The sequence below is a fragment of the Bubalus kerabau genome, chromosome 23 (genome assembly GCF_029407905.1).
Source record: "Bubalus kerabau isolate K-KA32 ecotype Philippines breed swamp buffalo chromosome 23, PCC_UOA_SB_1v2, whole genome shotgun sequence".
Lineage (NCBI taxonomy): Eukaryota > Metazoa > Chordata > Mammalia > Artiodactyla > Bovidae > Bubalus > Bubalus kerabau.
In genome coordinates this window covers 29024504-29051607 of record NC_073646.1, presented here as the reverse complement: position 1 = coordinate 29051607, position 27104 = coordinate 29024504, and the positions used below count along the sequence as shown (strand labels likewise).

Genomic DNA, 27104 nt, shown 5'->3' with positions numbered 1-27104 from the left:
ATTCTGAGCTATGAGACTCAGCTAAGACAAGCCCATATTATCAACCCACCGAAACTGTGACAAAATACACATTTGCTATTTTAAGCAAACACTGCTGCTGCTGCTGCTAAGTCACTTCAGTCGTGTCCGACTCTCTGCGACCCCATAGACAGCAGCCCACCAGGCTCCCCCGTCCCTGGGATTCTCCAGGCAAGAACACTGGAATGGGTTGCCATTTCCTCCTCCAATGCATGAAAGTGAAAAGTGAAAGTGAAGTCGCTCAGTCGTGTCCAACTCTTAGCGACCCCATGGACTGCAGCCTACCAGGCTCCTCCGTCCATGGGATTTTCCAGGCAAGTGTTCTGGAGTGGGTTGCCATAAAGTCACTATATTTTTAGGAACTTCCAGGTTGGTGAACATATCCATATGCAGAGAGCAGAGTATCCTTATATCATGGGGCCAGAAGCTCCTGTTTTGGGACCCTTACAGACGTCACCCTATGTACTTCTTCATCTGTACCCTTTCTAAGAATGGCTCGATTTTCTTTCTTAAATGCAACCTTTTAAGTGGGAATAAAAGAGAACTACCAATAACCAATGAAAATATAAGGTGCTCAAATTCATTAACAGAGAACTACAAATTGAAATTTCAATGAAGTACCATTTACTCTTACTCAATTAGAAAAATTAAAAAGCCAGGCTGTACTCTATAGTAACATTAAGTAAGATGGTTTGCTGTTTCTTTTTTAAAAAGCCATGTTGATGAGGATATAGATTTCTGGGGATTTGTATATTGACAGTAGCAGTGTAAGCTACTGTGAACTCTTTGGAAAACAATTTGGCATTACCTAGTGAAGCTGAATATTAACATCCCCCATGGTCCAGCAATCCTACGCTTAGGTGTGTATCTTAAGAGAAACAGCTCATTTAGTACCAAAGCAAAGGAGAAAAGGAAAGATATAAACATCCGAATGCAGAGTTCCAAAGAATAGCAAGAAGAGAGAAGAAAGCCTTCTTCAGCAATCAATGCAAAGAAACAGAGGAAAACAACAGAATGGGAAAGACTAGAGATCTCTTCAAGAAAATCAGAGTTATCAAGGGAACATTTCATGCAAAGATGGGCTCGATAAAGGACAGAAATGGTATGGACCTAACAGAAGCAGAAGATATTAAGAAGAGATGGCAAGAATACACAGAGGAACTGTACAAAAAAGATCTTCACGACCCAGATAATCATGATGATGTGATCACTGACCTAGAGCCAGACATCCTGGAATGTGAAGTCAGGTGGGCCTTAGAAAGCATCACTACGAACAAAGCTAGTGGAGGTGATGGAATTCCAGTTGAGCTATTCCAAATCCTGAAAGATGATGCTGTGAAAGTGCTGCACTCAATATGCCAGCGAATTTGGAAAACTCAGCAGTGGCCACAGGACTGGAAAAGGTCAGTTTTCATTCCAATCCCAAAGAAAGGCAATGCCAAAGAATGCTCAAACTCCCACACAATTGCGCTCATCTCACACGCTAGTAAAGTAATGCTCAAAATTCTCCAAGCCAGGCTTCAGCAATATGTGAACCGTGAACTTCCTGATGTTCAAGCTGGTTTTAGAAAAGGCAGAGGAACCAGAGATCAAATTGCCAACATCCGCTGGATCATGGAAAAAGCAAGAGAGTTCCAGAAAAACATCTATTTCTGCTTTATTGACTATGCCAAAGCCTTTGACTGTGTGGATCACAATAAACTGTGGAAAATTCTGAAAGAGATGGGAATACCAGACCACCTGATCTGCCTCTTGAGAAATTTGTATGCAGGTCAGGAAGCAACAGTTAGAACTGGACATGGAACAACAGACTGGTTCCAAATAGGAAAAGGAGTTAGTCAAGGCTTTATATTGTCACCCTGTTTATTTAACTTATATGCAGAGTACATCATGAGAAACACTGGACTGGAAGAATCACAAGCTGGAATCAAGATTGCCAGGAGAACTATCAATAACCTCAGATATGCAGATGACACCACCCTTATGGCAGACAGTGAAGAGGAACTCGAAAGCCTCTTGATGAAAGTGAAAGGGGAGAGTGAAAAAGTTGGCTTAAAGCTCAACATTCAGAAAACGAAGATCATGGCATCTGGTCCCATCACTTCATGGGAAATAGATGGTGAAACAGGGGAAACAGTGTCAGACTTTATTTTTCTGGGCTCCAAAATCACTGCAGATGGTGACTGCAGCCATGAAATTAAAAGACGCTTACTCCTTGGAAGGAAAGTTATGACCAATCTAGATAGCATATTCAAGAGTAGAGACATTACTTTGCCAGCAAAGGTTCGTCTAGTCAAGGCTATGGTTTTTCCTGTGGTCATGTATGGATGTGAGAGTTGGACTGTGAAGAAGGCTGAGCGCCGAAGAATTGATGCTTTTGAACTGTGGTGTTGGAGAAGGCTCTTGAGAGTCCCTTGGACTGCAAGGAGATCCAACCAGTCCATTCTGAAGGAGATCAGCCCTGGGATTTCTTTGGAAGGAATGATGCTAAAGCTGAAACTCCAGTACTTTGGCCACCTCATGCGAAGAGTTGACTCATTGGAAAAGACTCTGATGCTGGGAGGGATTGGGGGCAAGAGGAGAAGGGGACGACAGAGGATGAGATGGCTGGATGGCATCACTGACTCGATGGACATGAGTCTCAGTGAACTCCGGGAGTCGGTGATGGACAGGGAGGCCTGGCATGCTGCAATTCATGGGGTTGCAAAGAGTCGGACACAACTGAGCGACTGATCTGATCTGACAGATTCTAATTCTGGCCCTGCCACCTAAATTTCAGTAAATCATTTTGATCTTTCAGACTGATTGACTCAGACCTCTTCCCTATAAAATGAAGGGACTGAGTTAGATAATTTTACCTTTATTTTTCCTCTCACTAAAATGTTCTATATACTTAGAATTTACTATCTATGGGCTTCTCTGGTGGCTCGGATGGTAAAGAATCTGCCTGCAATGCAGGAGATCCAAGTTCAGTCCCGGGGTTGGGAAGATCCCCTGGAGAAGGAAATGGCAACCCATTCCAGTGTTCTTGCCTGTAGAATTCCAGGGACAGAAGAGCCTCAAGGACTACAGTCCATGGGGTCACAGAGCAACTAACACTTTCACTTTCAATACGGTAGATGCTTTTCCTCATACTGACTATACTCTACACAAAAGTCAACTATCCTTATTAACAAAAATATCTGGAAATTAAATATCAGAAGCCACTAAATTTGAATGATGGACTTGAAAGTCTGCCGTGCTTTTACTGCTATAAACTGGGTTTGCCTCCATTTTTGCCTCCATCAAGTACATAAAAAGGATAATTCATAAATTTAAAAATGAATTAAGTAAATGAAAGTGTAATGAACCAGTTAGAGAACTTTTTAAGAACTCATTGATGAAGCTCTCTCTATTCCAGGAAAGGGCTATAGTTTACACACACACACACACACACACACACACCCCTTTATTAGCTGAATATAGGGTCAAATAAAAAACATAAAATCTACTCACTTTGACAGAGATACTCCCCCAGCTTTTCCAATCATCTCTTCATGGTGTAATACTGAGTGGTTCCAAGGAATTTGGAGGAACTTTAAGACTGTTCTCATCCACCGTTCTGGATGTAAGACAAGTTGCTCATAGTGAACTAACATGCATTTTTTATAGCCAACCTCCATACACTGGTTATACATGGTCTCAATGGCACGATTCCACTTGGTCAAACAGTCCCTATAGCTGTTCAGGTCAAATCCAGCTATAGTAACTTTTCGAGAAATCATTGAATGCACTGATGCCCGGCCATCTCGGACCATCAGGAGAAATTTGGCATTGGGGAATAACCTAGCAAGGTAAGTTAAGGATTTCAAGGCAAAGGGATCTTTATTACATAAATAAGGGGCTGGCTCCCCATGCTTCACAATGATTTCTAGTAAGAAGGCCTGCATGGCAGAATCCAGCACTTCATCGGTGACACCAGCCTCATCCAAGCGTATTTTCTCCTTACTGGACCGTGACCATATCTGCTTCAGAGCCAGGATTCGAGGAATGACCCTGGTTTCCTCTCCACAGCGAACATCAGGGTGTGCATCTAGCATGGCCCTCATGAGCGTGGTTCCACTCCGTGGCACACCTCCAATAAATATTAAAGGCATATCTTTGTGATAGGCAAAGGTTTTATTGGCTTTGATGTCCAGGGCAGTTCGCACAGTGGTCTTTATGTTCTCCAGTTTGAGGGGCTGGCTACGTTCTTCTATTCGGTGATGGCATTCCATGGCGTGTTGGCCCAAGTAAAATACAGTCACAGAACTAATCACCAGACATGCCAATAGTAAGTTCTGCTTCAGTTTTCCAACCATCTTGATGTGATTATCTTGCTATTAAACAGATATTTTGCTCCAAATGATTTTCAGAAAACATTCAGGCCATGGACAGTGTACTTCAGAAAGATGACCAACATCTAACAGAGAAGGAAAAAGTTATTTTACCATCACACTGAGGTTGTTGACAAATTTAATAATCAGTTATCACCATTACATTTGAGCTAGAAAGAAGCTGAAGCAGTCCTAAGTACACTGATATTCTTAGAATACAAGCATATATAAATGAAAGCAAAAATAAATCAACATTTCTAATCAGAAATAGCTTTTCTTTATGTAACAATACTGAAGCTACAGACATTGCACAGAATGGAAAAATAAATAAAATTATTTCTAGTTAGCCAAGCAAATATTCAATATTCCCAAGTATGTTTCAAGTCTAACTCAAGGTTCATCTGTGATAGTCAGAGCTGCTTCATCACCAAGAATTCATTATCTCCACATTATACTTTAAAGAGAAATTACAGAAGAAATATACAACTATCAAATTTTTAAGACAGATTCAGTTTATTCATTCTATAAAGTATTTATTTAGATACAGTCCAGATACTTGGGCTTGGCTGAGGATAAGCTTTGAAAAGGACAGCAGTGCAATGACCCCTGCTCTCAAGAAACACAATCTCACGGGCAGACAGATATACAATGACAGCAAAATGCGATCAGTGCCTTAACAGAAATAAGCAGAGGAGACCAGGGGAGTGTAATGAAAAAGCACACAAAGCGTGCCTCAAGAAGCTACAAAAGCCTTATATAAAACGAGAGGAAAGACTACACTAAGCAACAGAAATTTGTGTGCAAAAGCACAATGGCATGACAGAACACAGAGTAATTAGGTGACAAGAAGTAGTTCAGAAGAGCTAGTATAGGGTGCAAAGAAAACTGTGTGTGTCTGTGATCTAGCCTTCAGAAAAACAGATAAGATCTGGGCACAAAGAATATTCTAAACTGAAGATACACCATGACCAAAGACACAGACACATAAGAGCAGAGGCATACACGTTAGACACATATACTATGTGCATGTAAATTTAACCTTAATTTCAGAGAGCAAGCGTGGTGTTTAATTTTATCTGTCAACTTCGCTAGGCTATGGTGCCCAGTGTTTGGTCAAACACCAGTCTAATGTTTCTGTGAAGGTTTTTTTTTTTTTAAATGACTGACATCAACAGACTGAACTGTGAGTAAAGTAGGTTATCCTACAAAACATAGGTGGGCCTCATCCAACAACTGAAGTCCTTAAGAGAAAAGACACATTTCCTGAAGAAAAGGGAGATTTTCCTCAAGACAACAATACAGAAACCCTGAGTTTCCAGCCTGCTGCCCTGAAGAATTTAGACTCAAGGCTAACATCACTTCTTACCTGCCAGACTGTTGTATGGATTTTAGAAATGCCAGTGCCATAATCACATTCCTTAAAAACTCTTGGAGATATATATATATATATATATGTGTGTGTGTGTGTGTGTGTATGCATATATATATGCTGCACTCAATATGCCAGCAAATTTGGAAAACTCAGCAGGTCCCACAAGACTGGAAAAGGTCAATTTTCATTCTAATCCCAAAGAAAGGCAATGCCAAAGAATGTTCAAATTACTGTACAACTGCACTCATTTCACATGCTGGCAAAAGTATGCTCAAAATCCTTCAAGCTAGGCTTCAGCAGTATGTGAACCGAGAACTTCCAGATGTACAAGCCAGATTTAGAAAAGGCAGAGGAACCAGAGATCAAATTGCCAACATCCACTGGATCACAGAAAAAGCAAGCAAATTCTAAAAATACATATACCTCTGCTTTATTGACTATGCTAAAGCCTTTGACTGTGTGAATCACAACAAACTATGGAAAATTCTTAAAGAGATGGGAATACCAGACCACCTTACCTGCCTCCTGAGAAACCTGTAAGCAAAAAACAACAATGGACTGGTTTAAAATTGGGAAAGGAGTACATCAAGGCTGTTTATTGTCACCCTGCTTATTTAACTTATATGCAGAGCACATCATGAGAAATGCCAGGCTGGATGACTCACAAACTGGAATCTGCCAAAAGAAATATCAACAGCCTCAAATATGCAGATGGTACCCCTTTACTGGCAGAAAGTGAAGAGGAACTAAAGAGCCTTCTGATGAAAGTGAAAGAGGAGAGTGGAAAAAGCTAGCTTAAAACTCAACATTCAAAAAATGAAGATCATGGCATCTGGTCCTATCCCTTCACAGCAAATAGATAGGGAAAAAGTGGAAACAGTGACAGATTTTATTTTCTTGGGCTCCAAAATCACTGTGGATGGTGACTACAGCCACAAAATTAAAAGATGCTTGCTCCTTAGAAGAAAAGCTATGACAAATCTATACAGCATATTAAAAAGCAGAGATATCACTTTGCTGACAAAGGTCCCTATAGTCAAAGTTATGGTTTTTCCAGTAGTCATGAACAGATGTGAGAGCTGGACCATAAAGAAAGGTGAGTGCCAAAGAATTGATGCTTTTGAACTGTGGTGTTGGAGAAGACTCTTGAAAGTCCGTTGGACTGCAAGGAGAGCAAACCAGTCAATCCTCAAGGAAATCAACCCTGAATATTCATTGAAAGGACTGATGTTGAAGCTCCAATACTCTGGCCACCTGATGCAAAGAGCTGACTCATGGAAAAGACCCTGATGCTGGGAAAGATTGAGTGCAAGAGGAGAAAGGGGTAACAGAGGATGAGATGGTTGGATGGCATCACCAACTCAACGGACATGAGTTTGAGTAAACTCAGGGAGATAGAGAAGGACAGGGAAGCCTGGCGTGCTGCAGTTCAAGAGGCTACAAACAGTCAGATACAACTTGGCGACTGAACAACAACAATCCTGACTGACAGTGAGTACACCTGGGGAAATTACTAACTATACTGGAAAAAGAATACATTCTAAGAAGCATGACTTCTAGCTATGAACTAATGAGAAGGTAGGCTAATTCTTGCTCCCTGTTGCCCCCTCCCCTACCCCCGGGCCTCAAAAACAAATTATAAAACAGGATGAAACTGACCAAAGAAATACAACAACCCAAGAAGCATTTATGTTTTAAAAACTGCTCAACACTGAGTAAGAACAGTGAGAACCTCCAGTGTTTGTGCCTGACTACTCCCACCCCACCATTCATACACTCAGCAGATGCAGAGGTTCGGCAGAGTAGGGCAAGGCAGAACAAACTACAAGGCCTAGAGCCTTTGAAGCTGGAATCAATAGAGATTGCACAGGCTGAATGGGAGCGTAGTGCACATGCCCCACTGTGCTGCCAGTGTGACATTCCAGCCGGCACGTGTGCAAGGAGCAAGAAGAGCTTGAGAAGTTTGAGGCTGTAGCTCATAAAACTGTTTGCCGTAACTACTGAGCCCGCAGGCTGCAACCACTGAAGCCTGCACACCTAGAGCCCGTGCTCCACAACAAGAGAAGTCGCCACAAGAAGAAGCCCACACACCATAACAAAGAGTAGCCCCTGCTTGCCACAACTAGAGAAAGCCCAAGCAGAGCAATAAAGATCCAGCACAGCCAAAAATAAATAAATAAATAAATAAAACCTTTTTTTAAAACAGACTGCAAAGAAAAAATTAAGATAATTGGTAGCAATATAGCATTGAAATATCTATGCAGAAAACTGTATCCATAACATAGAAGGCACACTTCAGATGTTACACCAGTATTTACTTTAAAAGGGAGTAAGTGGGAAGGAAAGAAAATAATGGAGAGAAAAGATAGTAATATAAAGAATGGAGAATTAAGATTCAACCTGAGGAAAATGACATTTTGGCTGAAGAAACTAAAACTGTATCACAAGCACAAAGGGGAAAAAAATCTTTCTGAAATGAAGAAAAGAGACATTAGTTTATACATGTGAGGGCCTACATTTTCAAGCAAAACAAATGACAATAAACTCAATCTGGAAACATCCTGGCAATTTCAAATACGATGATTTCAAATTTCAAATACAGTTCAACTTCAAATGTGAATGAAACAGTTTTGCAGGCTTCCAAACAGATAAAGAAAATAAAGCCAAAGGACCAAATAACAAGGTAGCATTAGATGTCTCTACAACATTAAATGCTTATTCTCTGGTTTTCTTGTAAGATACCTTTCCTTATTTTTCAAATTTGCTACAGTGAACATGTACTACCTTTCTAAGTAGGAAAAGAAAAACAAGTATTTTAAAAATAACTGGCATAGCCTTTTAAAAACTGATAGGTAAAAATCTGAAGAATGAGTAGGAATTAGGTAAAGAATGCTAAGAAGAGCACTCTAAACAAAACTAAATGGATACACAAAAGCCCTGCGATGGAAAGGCATTTTTCAAGCTTTCAAGGAGCAGGCTAAGGCTTAAGTAAATAAGACAGAAAGTGAATAAGAAATGAAACTGGAAAGATGGGCAGGGGTCAGATCTTATGAGTCAGGGACTTCCCTGGTGGTCCAGTAGTTAAGAATCCACCTTTCAATGCAAGAGACACAAGTTTGATCCCTAGTCAGAGAACTAAGACCCTACATGCTGTGGGGCAACTAACCCCACATGCTGCGGCTAGAGAGCCTACATAACACAACTACAGAGTCCACCCACTCCTGAGTCTGCGTGCCACAATGAAAGATCCTGCATATCACAACTAAGACCTCAATAAATAAATACATATTTTTAAAAATAAAAACATTTTGTGGATCAGGTTAAGGATATAAAATTTTATCATAGATACCATCAGATATGACTCATATAAAGATTCTAAGCAGGGAGCTACTTAATTCTATTTAGGTTTATATGATCTCAGTCTGGCCAAAACTATTTTAAAAAACAAAGTTGTAAGATTCACAATTCCCAATTTCAAAACTTACTACAGGGACTTCCCTGGCAGTCCAGAGTTAAGACTGTGCTTCCAATGCAGAGGGTGCAGGTTTGTCTCCTGGCCAGGGAAACTAGGAGCCCACATGCCATGCAGTGAAAAAATTAAAAACAAAACACAAAACTTACTACAAAATGACAGTAATGAAATTAATGCAATACTAGCATTATAAAACAGGCATACAGATGACTGGAAGTCTAGAAACAAACCATTAGATTCATGGTCAACTAACTTTTGACAAGGATGCCAAGATAACTAAGTGAGGAAAGAGCACTCTTTTCAACAACTGACACTAGGACAGCTCGATATCCACGTGTAAAGGAAGGAAGTGGAATACCTAGTCACCAAAATTAACTCAAAATGAGCCAGAGACCTAATTGGAAGAGCTAAAATGATAAAATTCTTAGACAAAAACAAAAGTGCAAATTTTTGTGACCTTGTGTTAGGTCATAGTTTCTTAGATACAACACCAAAAGTACAAGAGACAAAGAAAGAACAGATAAACTAGACTTCATCAAAATTTAAAATTTTTGTACTTCAAAGGCCAATATCCTAAAAGTGAGAGACAAACCAAAAACTGGGAGAAGATATATGCAAATCACATCTCCAGTAAGGGACTTGTATCCAGAAAATATAAAGAACTTACAATTCATCAGTAAGGACAAATAACCCAATAAAAAATGGACAAAAACTCTAAACAGATCTTCTCCAAAGAAGGCATACAAATAGTTAATTAGCACATGAAAAAATGCTCAACAATGTTACTCTTAGGAAAATGCAAATCAATACCAAAATGGGATACCACTTCAAACCCACTAAACAGCAACAATAAAAAACACAGACAGTAACAAATGTGGAGAAACTGAAACCCTCATATATGCCAGTGGGTGGGACTGTAAACTGGTGAGGGCATAGTCACTTCAGAAAACAGTAAGTCAGTTCCTCAAAAAATTAAACATAGAGTTACCATACCATCCAGCAATTCCACCCAAGAGAACTGAATACATGTGCCCACAAAAAGAACTTGTACACAAATGTTCATGGCATCATTATTCATCACCAGAAAGTAGCAACAACCCAAATGTCCATCAACTGATAAATGAGTAAATAATAAATGGTGTATCCATGCAATAGAGTATTATTCAGTCATAAAAATGAGTACTGATACATGTTACAATTTGGATGAACCTTAAAAACATTATGCTAATTGACTAAAGAAGCTCATAAAAGATCACATATTGTATGATCTCATTTATACAAAATATGCAGAAAAGGCAAACTTGTAGAGACAAAAATTAGTAGGTTCCTGGGGCTGAGGGGAAAAGGAAGATGGCAGTGACAAACATGTGGTTTCTTTTTGGGGTGATGAAAGTGTTCTAAACCCAGGTTGTGGGAAAATTTATGGTTTGTGGATTACATCTCAATAATACAGCTTAAAAAAAAAAGGACTACACACTTATTAGGATGGCTCAAATAAAAAATTCTGACAGACAATATCAAGTGCTGACAAAGATAAGGAGCAACTCGTTCTCATACATTGCACAATGGTACGTCCACTATAAAAAAGAGTCTGTGGAGTCGAATGACGTATATGGGGAAACAATCTAAAAAAGAGTGGATATATGCATAACTGATTCACTCTTCTGTACAGCAGAAACTAACACAACATTGCAAATCAACAATACTCCAATAAAAATTAAAGAAAAAAAGAGTCTGGCAGAGTCTAATCAATATAAACATATACTTATCATACAACCTAACAAGTGCACTCCTGAGTTCTATAGAAATGAAACCTACATTTCGGCCTGAGGCTCCAGAATGCTCAGTAGTTGTGGAGCCCGGGCTTAGTTGTTCCGTGGCATGTGAGATCTTCCTGCATTGGCAGGTAGATTCTTAACCACTGGACCACCAGGGAAGTCCTTCTACTCTGAATTTTTAAAAGAGGAATTGCTAAGTCAAAGAGTGTAAGATGTGCTTTATTTAAAAACTTTTAATACATATTTTATTTACCTCTTTCTCATTACCCTACATTCAAATCTGACAAAATTTCTGCCAGCTCTCCCTTCAAAATATAGTCAGAATCCCACCACTTAACACTTCCACTAGGACCATCCAGATTCTCCACCAGGATTTCTGAAAGGTGCCCTTACTTCTGCTCCTGCCCCCCACAGTCTGTTCTCAACTCAACAGCCAAAGAGATCTTTCCAAAACTTAAGTCAGAACGTGTCAATCCTTTGCTCAAACCCTGGTATTATCCTTCAAAATGGTCTTGAAAAGGTTTACTTGAAGACATCCAACACTAAATCTCATGTTAAATTCCTCTGTCTCATTCTACTGATTCTGTCAATAGTCATCAAAAGCACTGATGGAAGTCAGGCTTATTAACACTATTCCCAAACAGTAGTTTGCTGTTCAAAGTGAAATAGTAGAGGCTTCTTCACATTAGAGGCTTAATAAGGACTCAAATGAAGGCAACTTCCTCTTCACTAAGGGACAGTTTGGGGTAAAGAAAACCCTGCCATGTATCCCAGCATGTGTCCTCACAACTTGATGGTTGAGTCAATTAACATAATTTGAGGTGATTTTTTTCAAGCCTTCATTACTGTTGTATTTTAAATTGAACACTGTCTTCCCCAACACACTTAGGGAAAAAAAGTATGTTCTATCTCCCCTTCCAAATGTTCAAAAGCAAGTAAGACAGTAGTCAAAGACCTTGTAAGAGATACAGAAAAGGAAAAGAAGAGGATTCTCGGCTTCCCCAGAAATATTCTCATTACTTTTTACTAAGTTTATGAAGCCTAAGGTCCTGTCCTTTAGATGTTTCTTAACTTGAAGAATCATAGAGCATGAATGCTACTTTACATCATTTGGTCCAAGGCCCAAGTAGCACATTCTTCTCACCACCTCTTTAAATCTTACCTGTTCTTCAAAGGTCACTCTTCATTTATTGGGTATATTTTACTTACTCCAAAAGCTTTTAAAGTCCTGAAGCTCAGAAACCTTGTCTACGTCCCGTTCCCTACCACAGCATGCTTCACAGAGCGCAAGGTCGCAGTGTACACTGAGCCTTCAAAAAGCATCAGTAAACTACTCAGACTCAGAAGAAAACATCTATAGAAAAGAGACTCTGCAGAGCTTGAGGCCTCTATTCATACCTCAATACTGAGTCTTCTCAATCTCTGGGAAAAAGTAGCTCTATAATTTAAGAAGAAAGCTTGTCTGATAATTACCATTACATATTTGACCACTGTCCGCCTGCATATGCACACACATGCACTCTTACACTGGCCTCTTTCCATTTCCTAAAGTCCACATCACTGTATTTTTAGACAAGGAGGCTCAACATTTTCTCAAATGGGACATTTACAAAGCTGAGGCTGAGCTAGAAGGAAACATGAGAAAGTTCAGTCTCATTTTTATCTCCAGGAGGAAGAAAAAGCACAGCCTCAGACATATCTGAAAAATTACTATTAACAAGACTTCTCTTCCCCAGAAAGCCAAATGAAAGACTCCCAGAAATAAAGTTCTGGAGAAAACGAAAAGGCTGACATTATACTTCATACTTGGATCACTGTAAATTTTATAAAGATTTCTAAGCAAACAGTTTCAGTCAACAAAAATAGGGGTGTAAGAGACTGGTAGTCAGCAGACCATGCCCAACACTCGGCACATACACACAGGCCCACATGTGCTCATGAGCACATTCTTTACATCCTTCCTTTAAAATCCGGAAAGTAGCCATGTGCTACATACAAAGATATTCTGGGTAGATTTTCCAGCAAAAGATAAATTATAGGAATGCAACAATCCCCTAAAAGCTTTCTTTCCTTTGTTAATCATTAGCTTCTTGGTTTCTGTGCTTATTCATGCCAACCAATGTGGCAAACAGAAACAGCCAATGCTACCTTGCCTCCTGTCCAAAGTCCTGTCCAGAGATGGTTTCTCTATTTGCTTCCAGCTTTTTAGCAAAAGGAAAAATTCATGTCTTTGAACTTGACGATTAGTAAGTGTCCAGGGGTTAATTTGAATGAGTTTTGTCATTTAGCAGAAACTTCAAATAAACCCACTGCTGTAAAACCAATCTTTATGTCTGCTCATGATGAGAGTACCAACATAGGAACATCTTTTTCTAGCCACCCCCTGGTGACTGACTGGCACTAAAACAAATGGTAAGAAGAATACAGTATACACAACTGCTGATCTCTGGGAATCTACTGGGACTCTGGGAGTGTACTGGGATTTTGGTTTCAATAAACCCCATGGCCAGAAGGGAAAATGCTGGACCTAATGCCTCATAGTCAACAAGAGTCCAAAATGCAGTACTTGGATGCAATCTCAAAAACGACAGAATGATCTCTGTTTGTTTCCAAGGCAAACCATTCAATATCACAGTAATCCAAGTCTATGCCCCAACCAGTAATGCTGAAGAAGCTGAAGTTGAATGGTTCTATGAAGACCTACAAGACCTTTTAGAACTAACGCCCAAAAAAGATGTCCTTTTCATTATAGGGGACTGGAATGCAAAAGTAGGAAGTCAAGAAACACCTGGAGTAACAGGCAAATTTGGCCTTGGAGTATGGAATGAAGCAGGGCAAAGGCTAATAGAATTTTGCCAAGAGAACGCACTGGTCATAGCAAACACTCTCTTTAAACAACACAAGAGAAGACTCTACACATGGACATCACCAGATGGTCAACACCGAAATTAGACTGATTATATATTCTTTGCAGCCAAAGATGGAGAAGCTCTATATGGTCAGCAAAAACAAGACCAGGAGCTGACTGTGGCTCAGATCATGAACTCCTTATTGCCAAATTCAGACTTAAATTGAATAAAGTGGGTAAAACCACTAGACCATTCAGGTATGACCTAAATCAAATCCCTTATGACTATACAGTGGGAGCGAGAAATAGACTTAAGGGACTAGATCTGATAGACAGAGTGCCTGATGAACTATGTATTGAGGTTTGTGACACTGTTCAGGAGACAGGAATCAAGACCATCCCTTAGAAAAAAAAAATGCAAAAAAGCAAAATGGTTGTCTGAAGAGGCCTTACAAATAGCTGTGAAAAGAAGAGAAGCGAAAAGCAAAGGAGAAAAGGAAAGATATACCCATTTGAATGCAGAGTTCCAAAGAATAGCAAGGAGTGATAAGAAAGCCTTCCTCAGTGATCAATGCAAAGAAATAGAGGAAAACAATAGAATGGGAAAGACTAGAGATCTCTTCAAGAAATTAGAGAAACCAAGGAAACATTTCATGTAAAGATGGGCTCAATAAAGGACAGAAATGGTACGGACCTAACAGAAGCAGAAGATATTAAGAAGAGGTGGCAAGAATACACAGAAGAACTGTACAAAAAAGATTTTCACAATGCAGATAATCACTGTGATAATGTGATAATCACCCAGATAATGCTGTGATCGTTCACACTCACCTAGAGCCAGACATTCTGGAATGTGAAGTCAAGGGGGCCTTAGGGAAGCATCACTAAGAACAAAGCTAGTGGAGGTGATGGAATTCCAGTTGAGCTATTTCAAATCCTGAAAGATGATGCTGTGAAAGTGCTGCACTCAATATGTCAGCGAATTTGGAAAACTCAGCAGTGGCCACAGGACTGGAAAAGGTCAGTGTTCATTCCAATCCCAAAGAAAGGCAATGCCAAAGAATGCTCAAACTACCGCACAATTGCACTCATCTCACACGCTAGTAAAGTAATACTCAAAATTCTCCAAGCCAGGCTTCAGCAATACGTGAATTGTGAACTTCCAGATGTTCAAGCTGGTTTTAGAAAAGGCAGAGGAACCAGAGATCAAATTGCCAACATCCGCTGGATCATCGAAAAAGCAAGAGAGTTCCAGAAAAACATCTACTTCTACTTTATTGACTACGCCAAAGCCTTTAACTGTGTGGATCACAATAAACTGTGGAAAATTCTGAAAGAGATGGGAATACCAGACCACCTGACCTGCCTCTTGAGAAACCTGTATGCAGGTCTCAAAGCAACAGTTAGAACTGGACATGGAACAACAGACTGGTTCCAAATAGAAAAGGAGTACATCAAGGCTGTATATTGTCACCCTGCTTATTTAACTTATATGCAGAGTACATCATGAGAAACGCTGGGCTGGCTGAAGCACAAGCTGGAATCAAGATCACTAGGAGAAATATCAATAACCTCAGATATGCAGATGACACCACCCTTATGGCACAAAGTGAACAAGAACTAAAGAGCCTCTTGATGAAAGTGAAAGAGGAGAGTGAAAAAGTTCCCTTAAAGCTCAACATTCAGAAAACTAAGATCATGGCATCCAGTCCCATCGCTTCATGGCATATAGATGGGGAAACAGTGGAAACAGTGGCTGACTTTATTTTTGGGGGGTCCAAAATCACTGCAGATGGTGACTGCAGCCATGAAATTGAAAGACACTTACTCCTTGGAAGGAAAGTTATGACCAACCTAGACAGTATATTAAAAAGCAGAGACATTACTTTGTCAACAAAGGTCCGTCTAGTCAAGGCCAAGTTTTTCCAGTGGTCATGTATGGATGTGAGAGTTGGATTGCAAAGAAAGCTGAGCGCCGAAGAATTGATGCTTTTGAACTGTGGTGTTGGAGAAGACTCTTGAGAGTCCCCTGGACTGCAAGGAGGTCCAACCAGTCCATCCTGGGGTAGATCAGTCCTGGGTGTTCATTGGAAGGACTGATGTTGAAGCTGAAACTCCAATCCTTTGGCCACCTGATGTGAAGAGCTGACTCATTTGAAAAGACCCTGATGCTGGGAAAGATTGAGGGCAGGAGGAGAAGGGGATGACAGAGGATGAGATAGTTGGATGGCATCACTGACTCAATGGACATGGGTTTGGGTGGACTATGGGAGTTGGTGATGGACTGGGAGGCCTGGCGTGCTGCAGTTCATGGGGTCGCAAAGAGTCGGACACAACTGAGCAACTGAACTGAATGTCTAGGACACAAATAGAGACAAGAGCACATGTTAAACTCAAGCATGGCATTTCTAAAGTTCAAATCCAATGAAATGATGTCTGGGAATTACTTCAAAAATATCTGAAGGCAGATGTGTGGGAAGGAGAGAAATTATATGACTATGAGTTAATCACTGTTGAAGCTGAGCGATGAGTACTTGAGGGCTCAACATAATTTATTTCTGTATATGTTTGAAAATTTTTATAATAAAAGGGTTAAATGAAATAAAACAAATAAAAAGTTCAAGTTACCAAGTTCTAACCTTCTCAGACTTATAAATCAGAGGGCCATGGCAGGCTAACCTTCCTATCCTAGATTCTTCACTTATGTTTATTGTCTTTTTAAGTCACCCATGAGAACACAAAGAAAAGAAAAAACAACTTTGCTCAAACTATACACTCTTATTCAGTTATTCAATTGGGCAATTTTCCCACCAACCTCTCAAGTTTAGAATAGGAAACTATTCAAGTAACTACAATAGGAAAAATAGAAAAGAAGATGCCAGTGAAATAATATAAAGGCAGCCTAGTATATTAGAAAGAAGACTTGGGCTCTAATCTGAAATTCATTTTATCTTAGCCACATGGAACTAGATAAATCACTGAGCATCAAGTTCCTCATTCATAAAACAGGGATAATGATAAACTCTTTTCCAGATGTAATTAGAGTAGAAAGTATAAGAAGTAAGACCAAAGAGACAACGCAAAGATAAAGGAACACCTGCAAGTTCTCTTGTTTCCCAGGCTGCTGTGACCATCAGGTGAACACCCTGTGAAAGGACCTCTAAAGAACACAGGCCTGTGGCACCCCTCATACACTGGCTTTGGCTCTTCCTCTAGCTTCATGTCTTGGCATTCCCCCCAGAAGCCTGCCCCTTTCAGGACCACCCTGCATCCACACCAGGCCCTCCACACACACCTGGCCCCTGCCCACGCTGCTGCCTCCTGTGTCAAGCCCCATTCTCTGTTGTACATGCCTCCTCAGTGCTCTTTACTCATTCCCCTTCCCCTCAAAATCAATTGCTTCCTCTTCTGTAACCTCAAGCCTTGGTAAAAACACATTGGTTTGCACACTCACACACTGTATTGTGGTTAGTTTACCCCCACTAAACTATAAGCTCCCTTAGAGCACAAATTAAAACCCATTCGTCACTCATGCAGCAGGTGCATTATTATCAAATAAAATATAAAGGAATTTATAGATGAATAAGCACTAGTGAGATCTTCTTTCTTAAATCTCCTTAAAATGCCTACAGAGTCATCTGAAAGAAAGCAAATGTTCAACAAATAATGTCAAAAATGAAACCAGGAACTACAAATAAACAAAACCAAAGTAATCTGGAGGCCATGAAACAATTTTGCAATCCCAGTCATTATTCCAACTGAGTTTTTTCAATTGAATCTACAAAATTCATAGAAGATAGGGAAAACAACTTTTCCAACACTTTGGAAAGAACCATACAGATATTAAGGTGGTAGCAAAAATATTTTAACTGTTATGATACTAATATTAATCAATGGAACAAAATAGAAAGCCTCAAAAAACAGCCCCAACTACATATATAAATTTTTAAACCAGTCACAAAACATCATTTACCTTATGGCATTGGTTTTTCTGGGGCTTCCCTTGTAGCTCAGTCAGTAAAGAATCTGCCTGCAATGAAGGAGACCCAGGTTTGACTCCTGGGTAGGGAAGATCCTCTGGAGAAGGAAATGGCAACCCACTCCAGTATTTCTGCCTGGAGAACCCCATGGACAGAGGAGCCTGGCAGGCTACAGTCCATGGGGTAGCAAAAGTTGGACACGACTTAGTGACTAAACCACTACCACCATTGGTTTTTCCAGTAGTCATATACAGACGTGAGAGTTGGACCACAAAGAAGGCCAAGCACCAAAGAGCTGATGCTTTCAAACTGGAGAAGTGCTGGAGAAGACTCTTGAGAGTCCCCTGAACTGCAAGGAGAGCAAACCAGTCAATCCTAAAGGAAATCAACCCTGAATATTCATTTGAAGGACTGCTGCCTACTTTGGCCACCTGATGCGAAGAGATCCTGATGCTTGGCAAGATTGAAGGAGAAGCCAGCAGCAGAGGATGAGATGCATCACCAACTCAATGAACATGAATTTGAGCAAACTCCAGGAGACAGTGGAAGACAGAGGAGCCTGGCATGCTCCAGTCCACAGGGTCACAAAGAGTCAGAACACAACTTAGCGACTGAACAACAAAGAACAACTGGGTTCCCTCAACCACACTCCTACACTCACCCAGCTTCATCTATGGCAGCCCCCTATTTATTTTTTGATGCCTCACAAATCTATATGCAGCCAAAACTTCTATGCTAAATCCCAAGAACTGATCATTCAAAAACCAAGGGATAAACTCTATCTGGATTTTCCACTGGGCCTATCAAATTCAAAGAACACAAAATGGAACATATCTTCTCTAGTAAATCAATCCTCCTCTTCAGTTTTCTCTACTGGTAAATGAACCACTTCCTCCCAAATGCACAAGCTAAAAATCTGGGAGCCTTTCTGTAGCTCCTTTCTTAATCTCTTCATACACAGCAAGTAAAGTCCTATCAATTCTGCCACCTTTATAGCTCTTGAATCTTTTCTTCCTTTTCTTCCCTTGCTGGTATGGCTTTAATTCTCACCCTCATCTTATTCTCAAAGATAACTCCACAGCCTACTGACTAGTACTCTCTGACTTCCTTTAGTCAATTCATTCACTATCCTGTTTCAGGAGAGATCTCTCTAAAATGTAAATAAACTTATGACACTCCCCTGCTTAAAACTCTTCAATGGCTTTCTACTTCTTTCAGAAAAAAGTCCTCACCATAACATAAGGCCCTTCATGATCTAGTCCTCACCTGGCCCTCAGCCTCTGCTTTTACTACTCCACATCACCAACACCCCCAATGCACACACACACACACACTCTCTCTCACCCAATGCTGCCTTCATCTTAACAACCTGAAGCACCACTTATGACTCCCACTCGTCCTTCAATATTCAGTTTCAAGACTATCCCTTCTAGGAAGCTTTCCTCACAGCTCTCTGCTTCATATGACACAGGTGTCCTTCCTAGTGCCCTTGTACTTACCCATATCTTATTTCTTCTTAAGTAATTCGTCTTTTTTCAGTAGATTGTGTACTCCTTGAAAGTAGGGACTTTTGAATGAGTTAATGGATTCTTGATTGCCAACAAGTTAATATAACTAGATTCTATGAGTGTAATTAGCTATAAAGATACTGACTACATCTTTATCCTACCTGCATATTGAGCATCAGTAAATGTTGCGTGAACCCACTAAACTTTTTTTCTCACTAAAATCCCAGACAGCTAACATTTCACTATAATTAGAATATTGATCAATCTTTCTTCCTGATTCCAATGTGAAAATACAGTTTGACTATATTCAGAAAGACTAAAGTACAAAGTTCAATTCTTGTTTTTCCCCCTCTGGCCCTTGCTCTTCTAATCCACTTTCTTTATTGATCAGTCTATTTCATCTATCATTTCACACTCTCATTGATGAATAAATCAGAATCTTACTTTTTTTTTGTACTCTCGTAGTCTCACTGCAACAAACCAGAAGATAAAGTAACACTTCTGTCCCAGAATCATTTTACATACAAGGAAACTGAAGCTCAGAAAGAATAAGCAACTCATTTAAGATATCAATACCTGGCAAACCAAGCTGGACCCAGGTCTGGCTCTAAAACTATGATGACAATTCCATAGTGCTTCCCTAGGCTTGGCATAAACAAAAAGCAACATAGACAACATGAATATGCAAATGAAGTGAACTTAAAACTCTGGCAGTGTTATAAGGCTTTCATCAGCCTATGGTTTAAAAAATGCACCTAGCTTTTGAATTATCCTATTTCTGTCATCTCAGATCTAATTAGAATGTTAGAAGAAAACTCTAAATCCATGTACGCATTCTGCTTTATTTGCATAAACGAATACCATGCATTTTTGCACACTTTCTGCAAGTCCCTGATGACTTCATCAAGATGGGATCAAGAATGGAGAGCTAGATCTGGTCCTAAGAGATAACAGACATACATGAAAGGCGTCAAGTAGCTCTACAATTTCTGTGTTTTTCTGCAGTTTAGTTTTGCTTCAGTACAATCACTCTCAAATGTAAATAAATCCCCACTTCTGTCAAGAGAAATTATGTGTCTGACACAAAGTTACTCAGAGCTGGAATTCTGCGACCTTCTTCATAAAAATTTGGGTATCAAATCTTTGATTAGAAATCACTATTAAAATAATTTCTATGAGAAAAATTGAATTTTGCCTTTATACTCTTATATTCCTGTACCTTGCTAAAGATTATATAGTATAGGGTGTGGTTGGTATATTTTTCCAGAGTAGACCTCTTCCTTTAGTTCAATAATAAATGAATAAAATGCAATTCCCAGTAACAATACTCAAAATGTGGAGCATTCTTGCTATAAAACTTACTCTTACACTTCAATTAAACAAATATTTACTGAGCATATAAATGAGTATGATTCATCATTTGCCTTCAAAGAACTAGCATTTAGCAGGAGGGTGGAAAAGACAAGAAATTAGGATGCATATTCTCTATATATATGTATATGATGGAATTATAAGGTCATACAAAAGATGTGAAAAAATACAAGTTTTCCAAGAAAGGATCACATCCATAGGCTCATAAATGAATCTTAGAAGATAAACAGAACTCCCACTGTGGGAGTGATGGAAGAAAGAGTGTTTTGAGCAGAGAAAATAAGATAATAAGAAGCCTCAAACTAGAAAGGGATAGCATGTATTCAGAAAATAATACAAGTAGTCAGCTTAATCAGAGTGCAGAAAAATAAAAGCAAACAGGAAAAACAAAAATGTCTTGAAGTTATCAGTAACCTAAAAACTGTGCTAAAACTAACGTATGAAACACTTCTATGACATAAATATAAGAAAAGGCTAAAGGTAACACATCCAGCATGGCAGAGGAAAGACCTCTAAAAGCGTGATCTTCAATAAAATTGATGAGAAGGCTGGCACAAATGGTCAAAACCAACTTTTTCAGAGATCTTAAAACTAACCAAAAGCTTGCAACAATTTAAGAAACATTTATTCATGAAAAGCAGCTGACTTTCAGTAAGCAAAGCAAGCTTTATGGCATTTCAATTTGCCCTATTTCCCTCTTCCCAGCTCCATGGAAGCCTGGGAAACCAACAACCAGTAAACATGGCAGCTGTGAATAACAGCAGCCCAGAAGCCACTTAAGGAGCAGAAGAGGTTAGCAGGCCCCTTCAAAACCACATCTCTAAAGAACTGTACTACTTAGGGCCTCCCTGGTGGCTCAGTGGTAAAGAATCTGCCTGCCAATGCAGGAGACAGAGGTTCGATCACTGGTCTAGGAAGATCCCACATGCTGTGGGGCAACTAAGCCGGCGCCACAACAGCTGAACCTGCCCTCTGGAGGCCAGGAGCTGCAGCTACTGAAGCCCACGTGCTCTAAAGCCTGTTTTGACCCAAGAGAAACCCCTGCATTGAGACGCTAGAGCACCACAACTAGAGAGTAGCGCCCACTTGCCACAACTAGAGAAAAGCCTGCACAGCAACAAAGATCCAGTACAGCCAAAAATAAATCAATAAAATTATTTTTAAAAAGATTTGTACTACTTAACCTGTCCAGCAGCTCACTGGAAAAACTCCATTCTCAGGGCTTATCCTTACTGGACCTGAATCAGAGCACCCTCAATGTGAACAATCCTATCCCAGGGCATTTGTTAAAATTATCAGAAACAATTTTTTTAATGCCACAGATGTTTGCAGTGGCAACAACAACTGGGGCAAACACATTGATTCAAAAACTTAAAAGGAAAAACTGAGGAAAGAGATGTACATAGAAGGTTCAGAAAAGCTTCAACATATTTTTAGGAATCTGGAAGGCAGTACATACCCAGGAAAGGCCTAGGAAGGCCCTATTCTCACCTCTGTCTGATCTTGATGTTCTACACAAGCAGAAAGTAAAGGTTAAGGTCAATGTAAACTGCTGGTGCATGAAGGGAGCCATGACACACGGAGAGACACACACACACACAGAGCCCCTCCACTAGGCTGGGGGACTTACGGGTTGAATACATTAAGGAAATCTGCCCAATCATTTGCTAACCACTAAGAAAACCAAGCAGAGGCTTCAGTGGTTACACAGGACAAAGGCTACAGAGTTAACAGAATTAGTCCAAAAAAGTAAAAAACAAATAGCAAAAACAACAAACCCCTGGGAGAGAGGGTGATTTCCAGAGTAGCTGCATTACAATATTTAAAATGTCCATTTTTCAGCAAAAACCATGAAGGACACACCAAAACAAGAGAGTATGACCCAAACACAGGGGGAAAATGGCAGTCAATAAAAACTATCCCCGAGGAAGCCCAGGTATTAGATTTAGTAGATAAGGAGTTTAAATAAGCTATTGTAAATACATTCAAAGAACTAAAGGAGAGCATGTCTAAAGAATTAAAAGGAATTATGAAAATGATTTCTCACCAAATAGAGAGTATCAATAGAAATAAAAATTATTCTTTAAAAAAAATAAGCAGACATTCTGGAGTTGTAAAGTACAATAATTAAAATGAAAAATTCACTAAAGGGGCTCCACAGTAGATTCAAGCTAGCTGAAGAATCTGCAAACTTAAAAAGAGATCAATCTTCCAGTCTGAATAACAGAAAGAAGAATGAGCAAAAATGAATTCAGCCTCAGATATGTGGGATATCATCAAGTATACCAAAATATGCCAAAGTCTCAGAAGAGACAAAAACAAAAAATCAGACTTACAGAAATAGCTGAAAACACCCTAAATTCAGTCAAAAATATTAATCTCTAAACATCAAGTAGGATAAATCGAAGAAATGTATAGTTAAATACATTATAATCAAACTGTCAGAAGCCAAAAACATGATATTGACGATACCGAGAAAAAAGTGACTTGCTGCATTCAAAATCCTCAGTAAGATAATGAGCTCACTTCTCAGTCAAAACCAGAGGCCAGAGACAGTGAGATGACATATTCACAGTGCTAAATGACAAAGAATATCAATCAAAAATTCTATATCCAGTAAAACTATCCTTCAAAAATGAAGGAGGAACTAAGACATTCCCAGTAAACAAAACAGAAAGAATTCAATGCTAGAAGGGCTGCTTCCTTTCCTTAAAAATATTTTTTAAGGAAAAAAGTAGATTTCTTCCTATACAAGAAATAAAGGGAGCCCTCAATGCTGAAATGAAAAGACACTAAACAGTAACCCAAATCCACATGAAGAAATAAGCACTAATAAAGGTAACTGCACAGATAAATACAAAAGACAGTAAACATATTTTTGCTTGTAACTTATTTTTTATATGAAAGGAGACAACTGCATAAAGCAATAACTATAAAACTGTTGACAGGATTTGTAATACAAAGTATGTACCTTGACAATAAGATTACAAAGAAAGAGGAAATGAGCAGAACTCTATTAAAACAAAGTTTTTGTGTACTATTGAAATTAAATTGATATTAATCCAAAGTAGATTGCTCTAAGATATTAACTATAATCTCCAGAAAAATAAAAAATATTATAATAAAAGAAATAAGCTAATGAAAACATACACTGGAAAATATTTAATACAAAAAAATTTAATCCTGTCAACAGTGTTATAGTTATTGCTTTATGCAGCTGTCTTCTTTCAAATAGAAACAAGTTACAAGCAAAAATATGTTCACTGTCTCTTGTATTTATCTGTGCAGTTACCTTTATTAGTGCTTATTTCTTCGTGTGGATTTGGGTTACTGTCTAGTGTCTTTTCATTTCAGCACTAAGGGCTCCCTTTATTTCTTGTACAGGAATAGGAGGAATAGAGAAACTAAAAAGACGTTAAGACATATAGAAAACAAATAGCAAAATGGGAGACATATTCGATTGGCCAGGGCTTCCCTGGTGGCTCAGCCAGTAAAGAATCTGCCTGCAGTGCGGGTGACCTGGCTGCGATCCCTGGGTTGGGAAGATCCCCTGAAGAGGGCATTGCAACCCACTCCAGTATTCTTGCCTGGAGCATCCCCATGGACAGAGAAGACTGGCGGGCTATTGTCCATGGGGTCACAGAGAGTCGGGCATGACTCAGCAACCAAGTACAGCACATTCAGTTGACCAAAAAGTTCACTGGATTTTTCCATAAGATGTTACCAGGAAACCTGAATGAACTTTTTGGTCAACCCAATAAATCCTAATATACCAGTAATCACATTAAATGTAAATGGATTAAACACTCAAGAGGTGAGGATTGGCAGAATGGATCAAAACAGAAATAAAAAACAATTTAAAAAAATCCAAATCTATGCTTTCTATTAAGACATACTTGTAGAAAGTATGTCAACATATTAGGTACATATGTAAACACATATGCACCTAACAGAAACCCCAAATATAAGAAGCAACAACTACAAACTGATAGAATTGAAAGGAGAAATAGATAATTCAATAATAATAATAGTTAGAGACTTCAATACTCTACTTTCAATATGGATAACATAACCAGACAAAGGATTCACAAGGAACCAGAAGACCTGAACAACACTCAAGTCAACTAGATATAGCAAACATCTATAAAACAGTCCAAACAACAACGGCAGAATATATTTTGTTTTCAAGTGCACATGTTAACATTCTCTAAAACAGGCCATAAAAGAAGTCTTGGTAAATTTAAAGGATTGGAAACATACAAAGTATATTCTCCAAAGATAATGGAATGAAACTGGAAAACAATAGCAGAAAAAAAGCTTAGGAAATACACACAAAGATGTGAAAATAAACACTGCTACTGCTACTGCTAAGTCGCTTCAGTCGTGTCCGACTCTCTGCGACCCCATAGACGGCAGCCCACCAGGCTCCCCCGTCCCTGGGATTCTCCAGGCAAGAACACTGGAGTGGGTTGCCATTTCCTTCTCCAGTGCATGAAAGTGAAAAGTGAAAGTGAAGTCGCTCAGTCGTGTCCCCGACCCTCAGTGACCACATGGACTGCAGCCTTCCAGGCTCCTCTGTCCATGGGATTTTCCAGGCAAGAGTACTGGAGTGGGGTGCCAATAACCAATGAGCCAAAGAAGAAATCATAAGGGAAGTTAGAAAATACTTTAAGATAAAAACACAAAACCTATGGTATGTAACAAAAGCAGCAAGAGCCACACTATGAGAAAATTTATAGCTGTAAACACTTGTAGTTAAAAAAAAAACTCAACTCAGGGGAACAAGGTCGTGAGGAAAGGAGTGCATGGTACGCTGCTGCCATTTCTTGTGCCTTCAGTCTCTGCGCCTTTGGCACTATGATGGGACACAGCGTTCAGAGGTTCACAATCTTTGTGGTCTGTAGGAGCCACTAGGAAGAAAGTCCAGGGAAGAATATACCATTTTCAGTGGAAAACAAGTGTAAGTTACTAGCATGATTTTGTGTTCTGGGACTGGATTTGCTGCACTTTTCTTTATAGTAAGACATTAATTGCTTAAAAAATTATCCATGAGACAGTTATGAAGAGGATCATTTTAAGAGGTGCCATCTCTGAAAAAAGGATCAAACATTTGAACTCAGCAGCCTTGTTATGTTTGTAAATAAACTTATGGCATAAAAAAAGATCTCAAGTTAGCAAGTTATACATCTTAAACTTATACAATGTTATGTAAATTATATCTCCATTTTCAACTTTTAAATTTTAAAAATTAAAAAGATTTCAAATCAACAACCTAACTGTCCACTTCAAGAAATTAGTAAAAGAAGAACAAACTAAACCCAAAGCCAGAAGGAAATAATTAGTGAAATAAATACAGAAGAGAATAAAAGAATACAGAAAATCAACAAAATAAAAGGTTGATTCTTTGAAAAGATCAGAAGAATTGACAATCACTTAGCTAGACTGAACAAGAACAAAAGAGAGAAGACCCAAAACTAAAATCAGTAAATAACTACTGACTTTACATAAATGATTATAAAGGGCTATAGGGAATGCTATAAAAAACTATAGTCTAACAAATTACAAAACCTACATGAAATGGACAAATTCCTAGAAAACACAGAGTACTAAAATGAACTCACAAAGAAGTAATCTGAATAAAGCTATAACAAGTAAAGAAATTGAATTAGCAAACAAAACTTCCCACAAAGTCCAGGACTAGATGGCTTCACTGGTGAATGCTATGAAACATTAAGAATGAACACCAACCTATAAATTCTTCCAAAATACAGAAAAGACAGGAACACTTTTCAACTCGTTCTGTGAAGCCAGTTTTCCCTGATTCCAAAACCAGACAAAGACAATACAAGAAAACTATAAACAAATATTCACTACATAAATGCAAAAATCTCCAACAAAATAGCAGCAAATCAATCCAGCAACATATATAAAGGATCACACACCATGACCAAATGTGGTATATCCCATGTGTGTAAAGCTGACTTAACATATGAAAATCGATTAATGTCACACACCATTATTAATAGAATAAAAGACCAAAAACCACCTGGTAAATCTTAATAGGCGCTGAAGAAGCATTTGACAAAATCCAACACTCTTTCGGGCTTCCCTCATAGCTCAGCCTGCCTGCAGTGCAGGAGACCCAGGTTCGATTCCTGGGTCGGGAAGATCCCCTGGAGAAGGAAATGGCAACCCACTCCAGTATTCTTGCTTGGAGAATCCCATGGACAGAGGAGCCTGTCATGCAGTCGGACCCGACTTAGTGACTAAACCACCACCACAACACTCTTTCACAATAAATACAATGAATACGCTAGAAATAGAAGAGGACATCATCAACTTGAAAAATGACAACTAAGAAAACCCACAGATAACTTCACATTTAACAATTCCCTCTAAGAT

At 39.1% G+C, this 27104-nt stretch overlaps 1 protein-coding gene and 1 pseudogene across 2 annotated transcripts in view; one reads left to right on the top strand and one right to left on the bottom strand.

Moving 5' to 3' along the window:
- TPST1 (tyrosylprotein sulfotransferase 1) overlaps positions 1–27104 on the bottom strand; it is a 103161-nt gene that overhangs the window by 66758 nt on the left and 9299 nt on the right. For both annotated transcript variants that reach the window (XM_055562241.1, XM_055562240.1), the window contains one exon: positions 3514–4459. In XM_055562241.1, coding sequence (XP_055418216.1) covers positions 3514–4358 — 845 coding nt within the window. In that variant the 5' untranslated portion in view covers positions 4359–4459. The remainder of the gene's footprint in view (positions 1–3513; positions 4460–27104) is intronic.
- Positions 25560–25765, top strand: LOC129637659 (cytochrome c oxidase subunit 7C, mitochondrial-like; annotated as a pseudogene).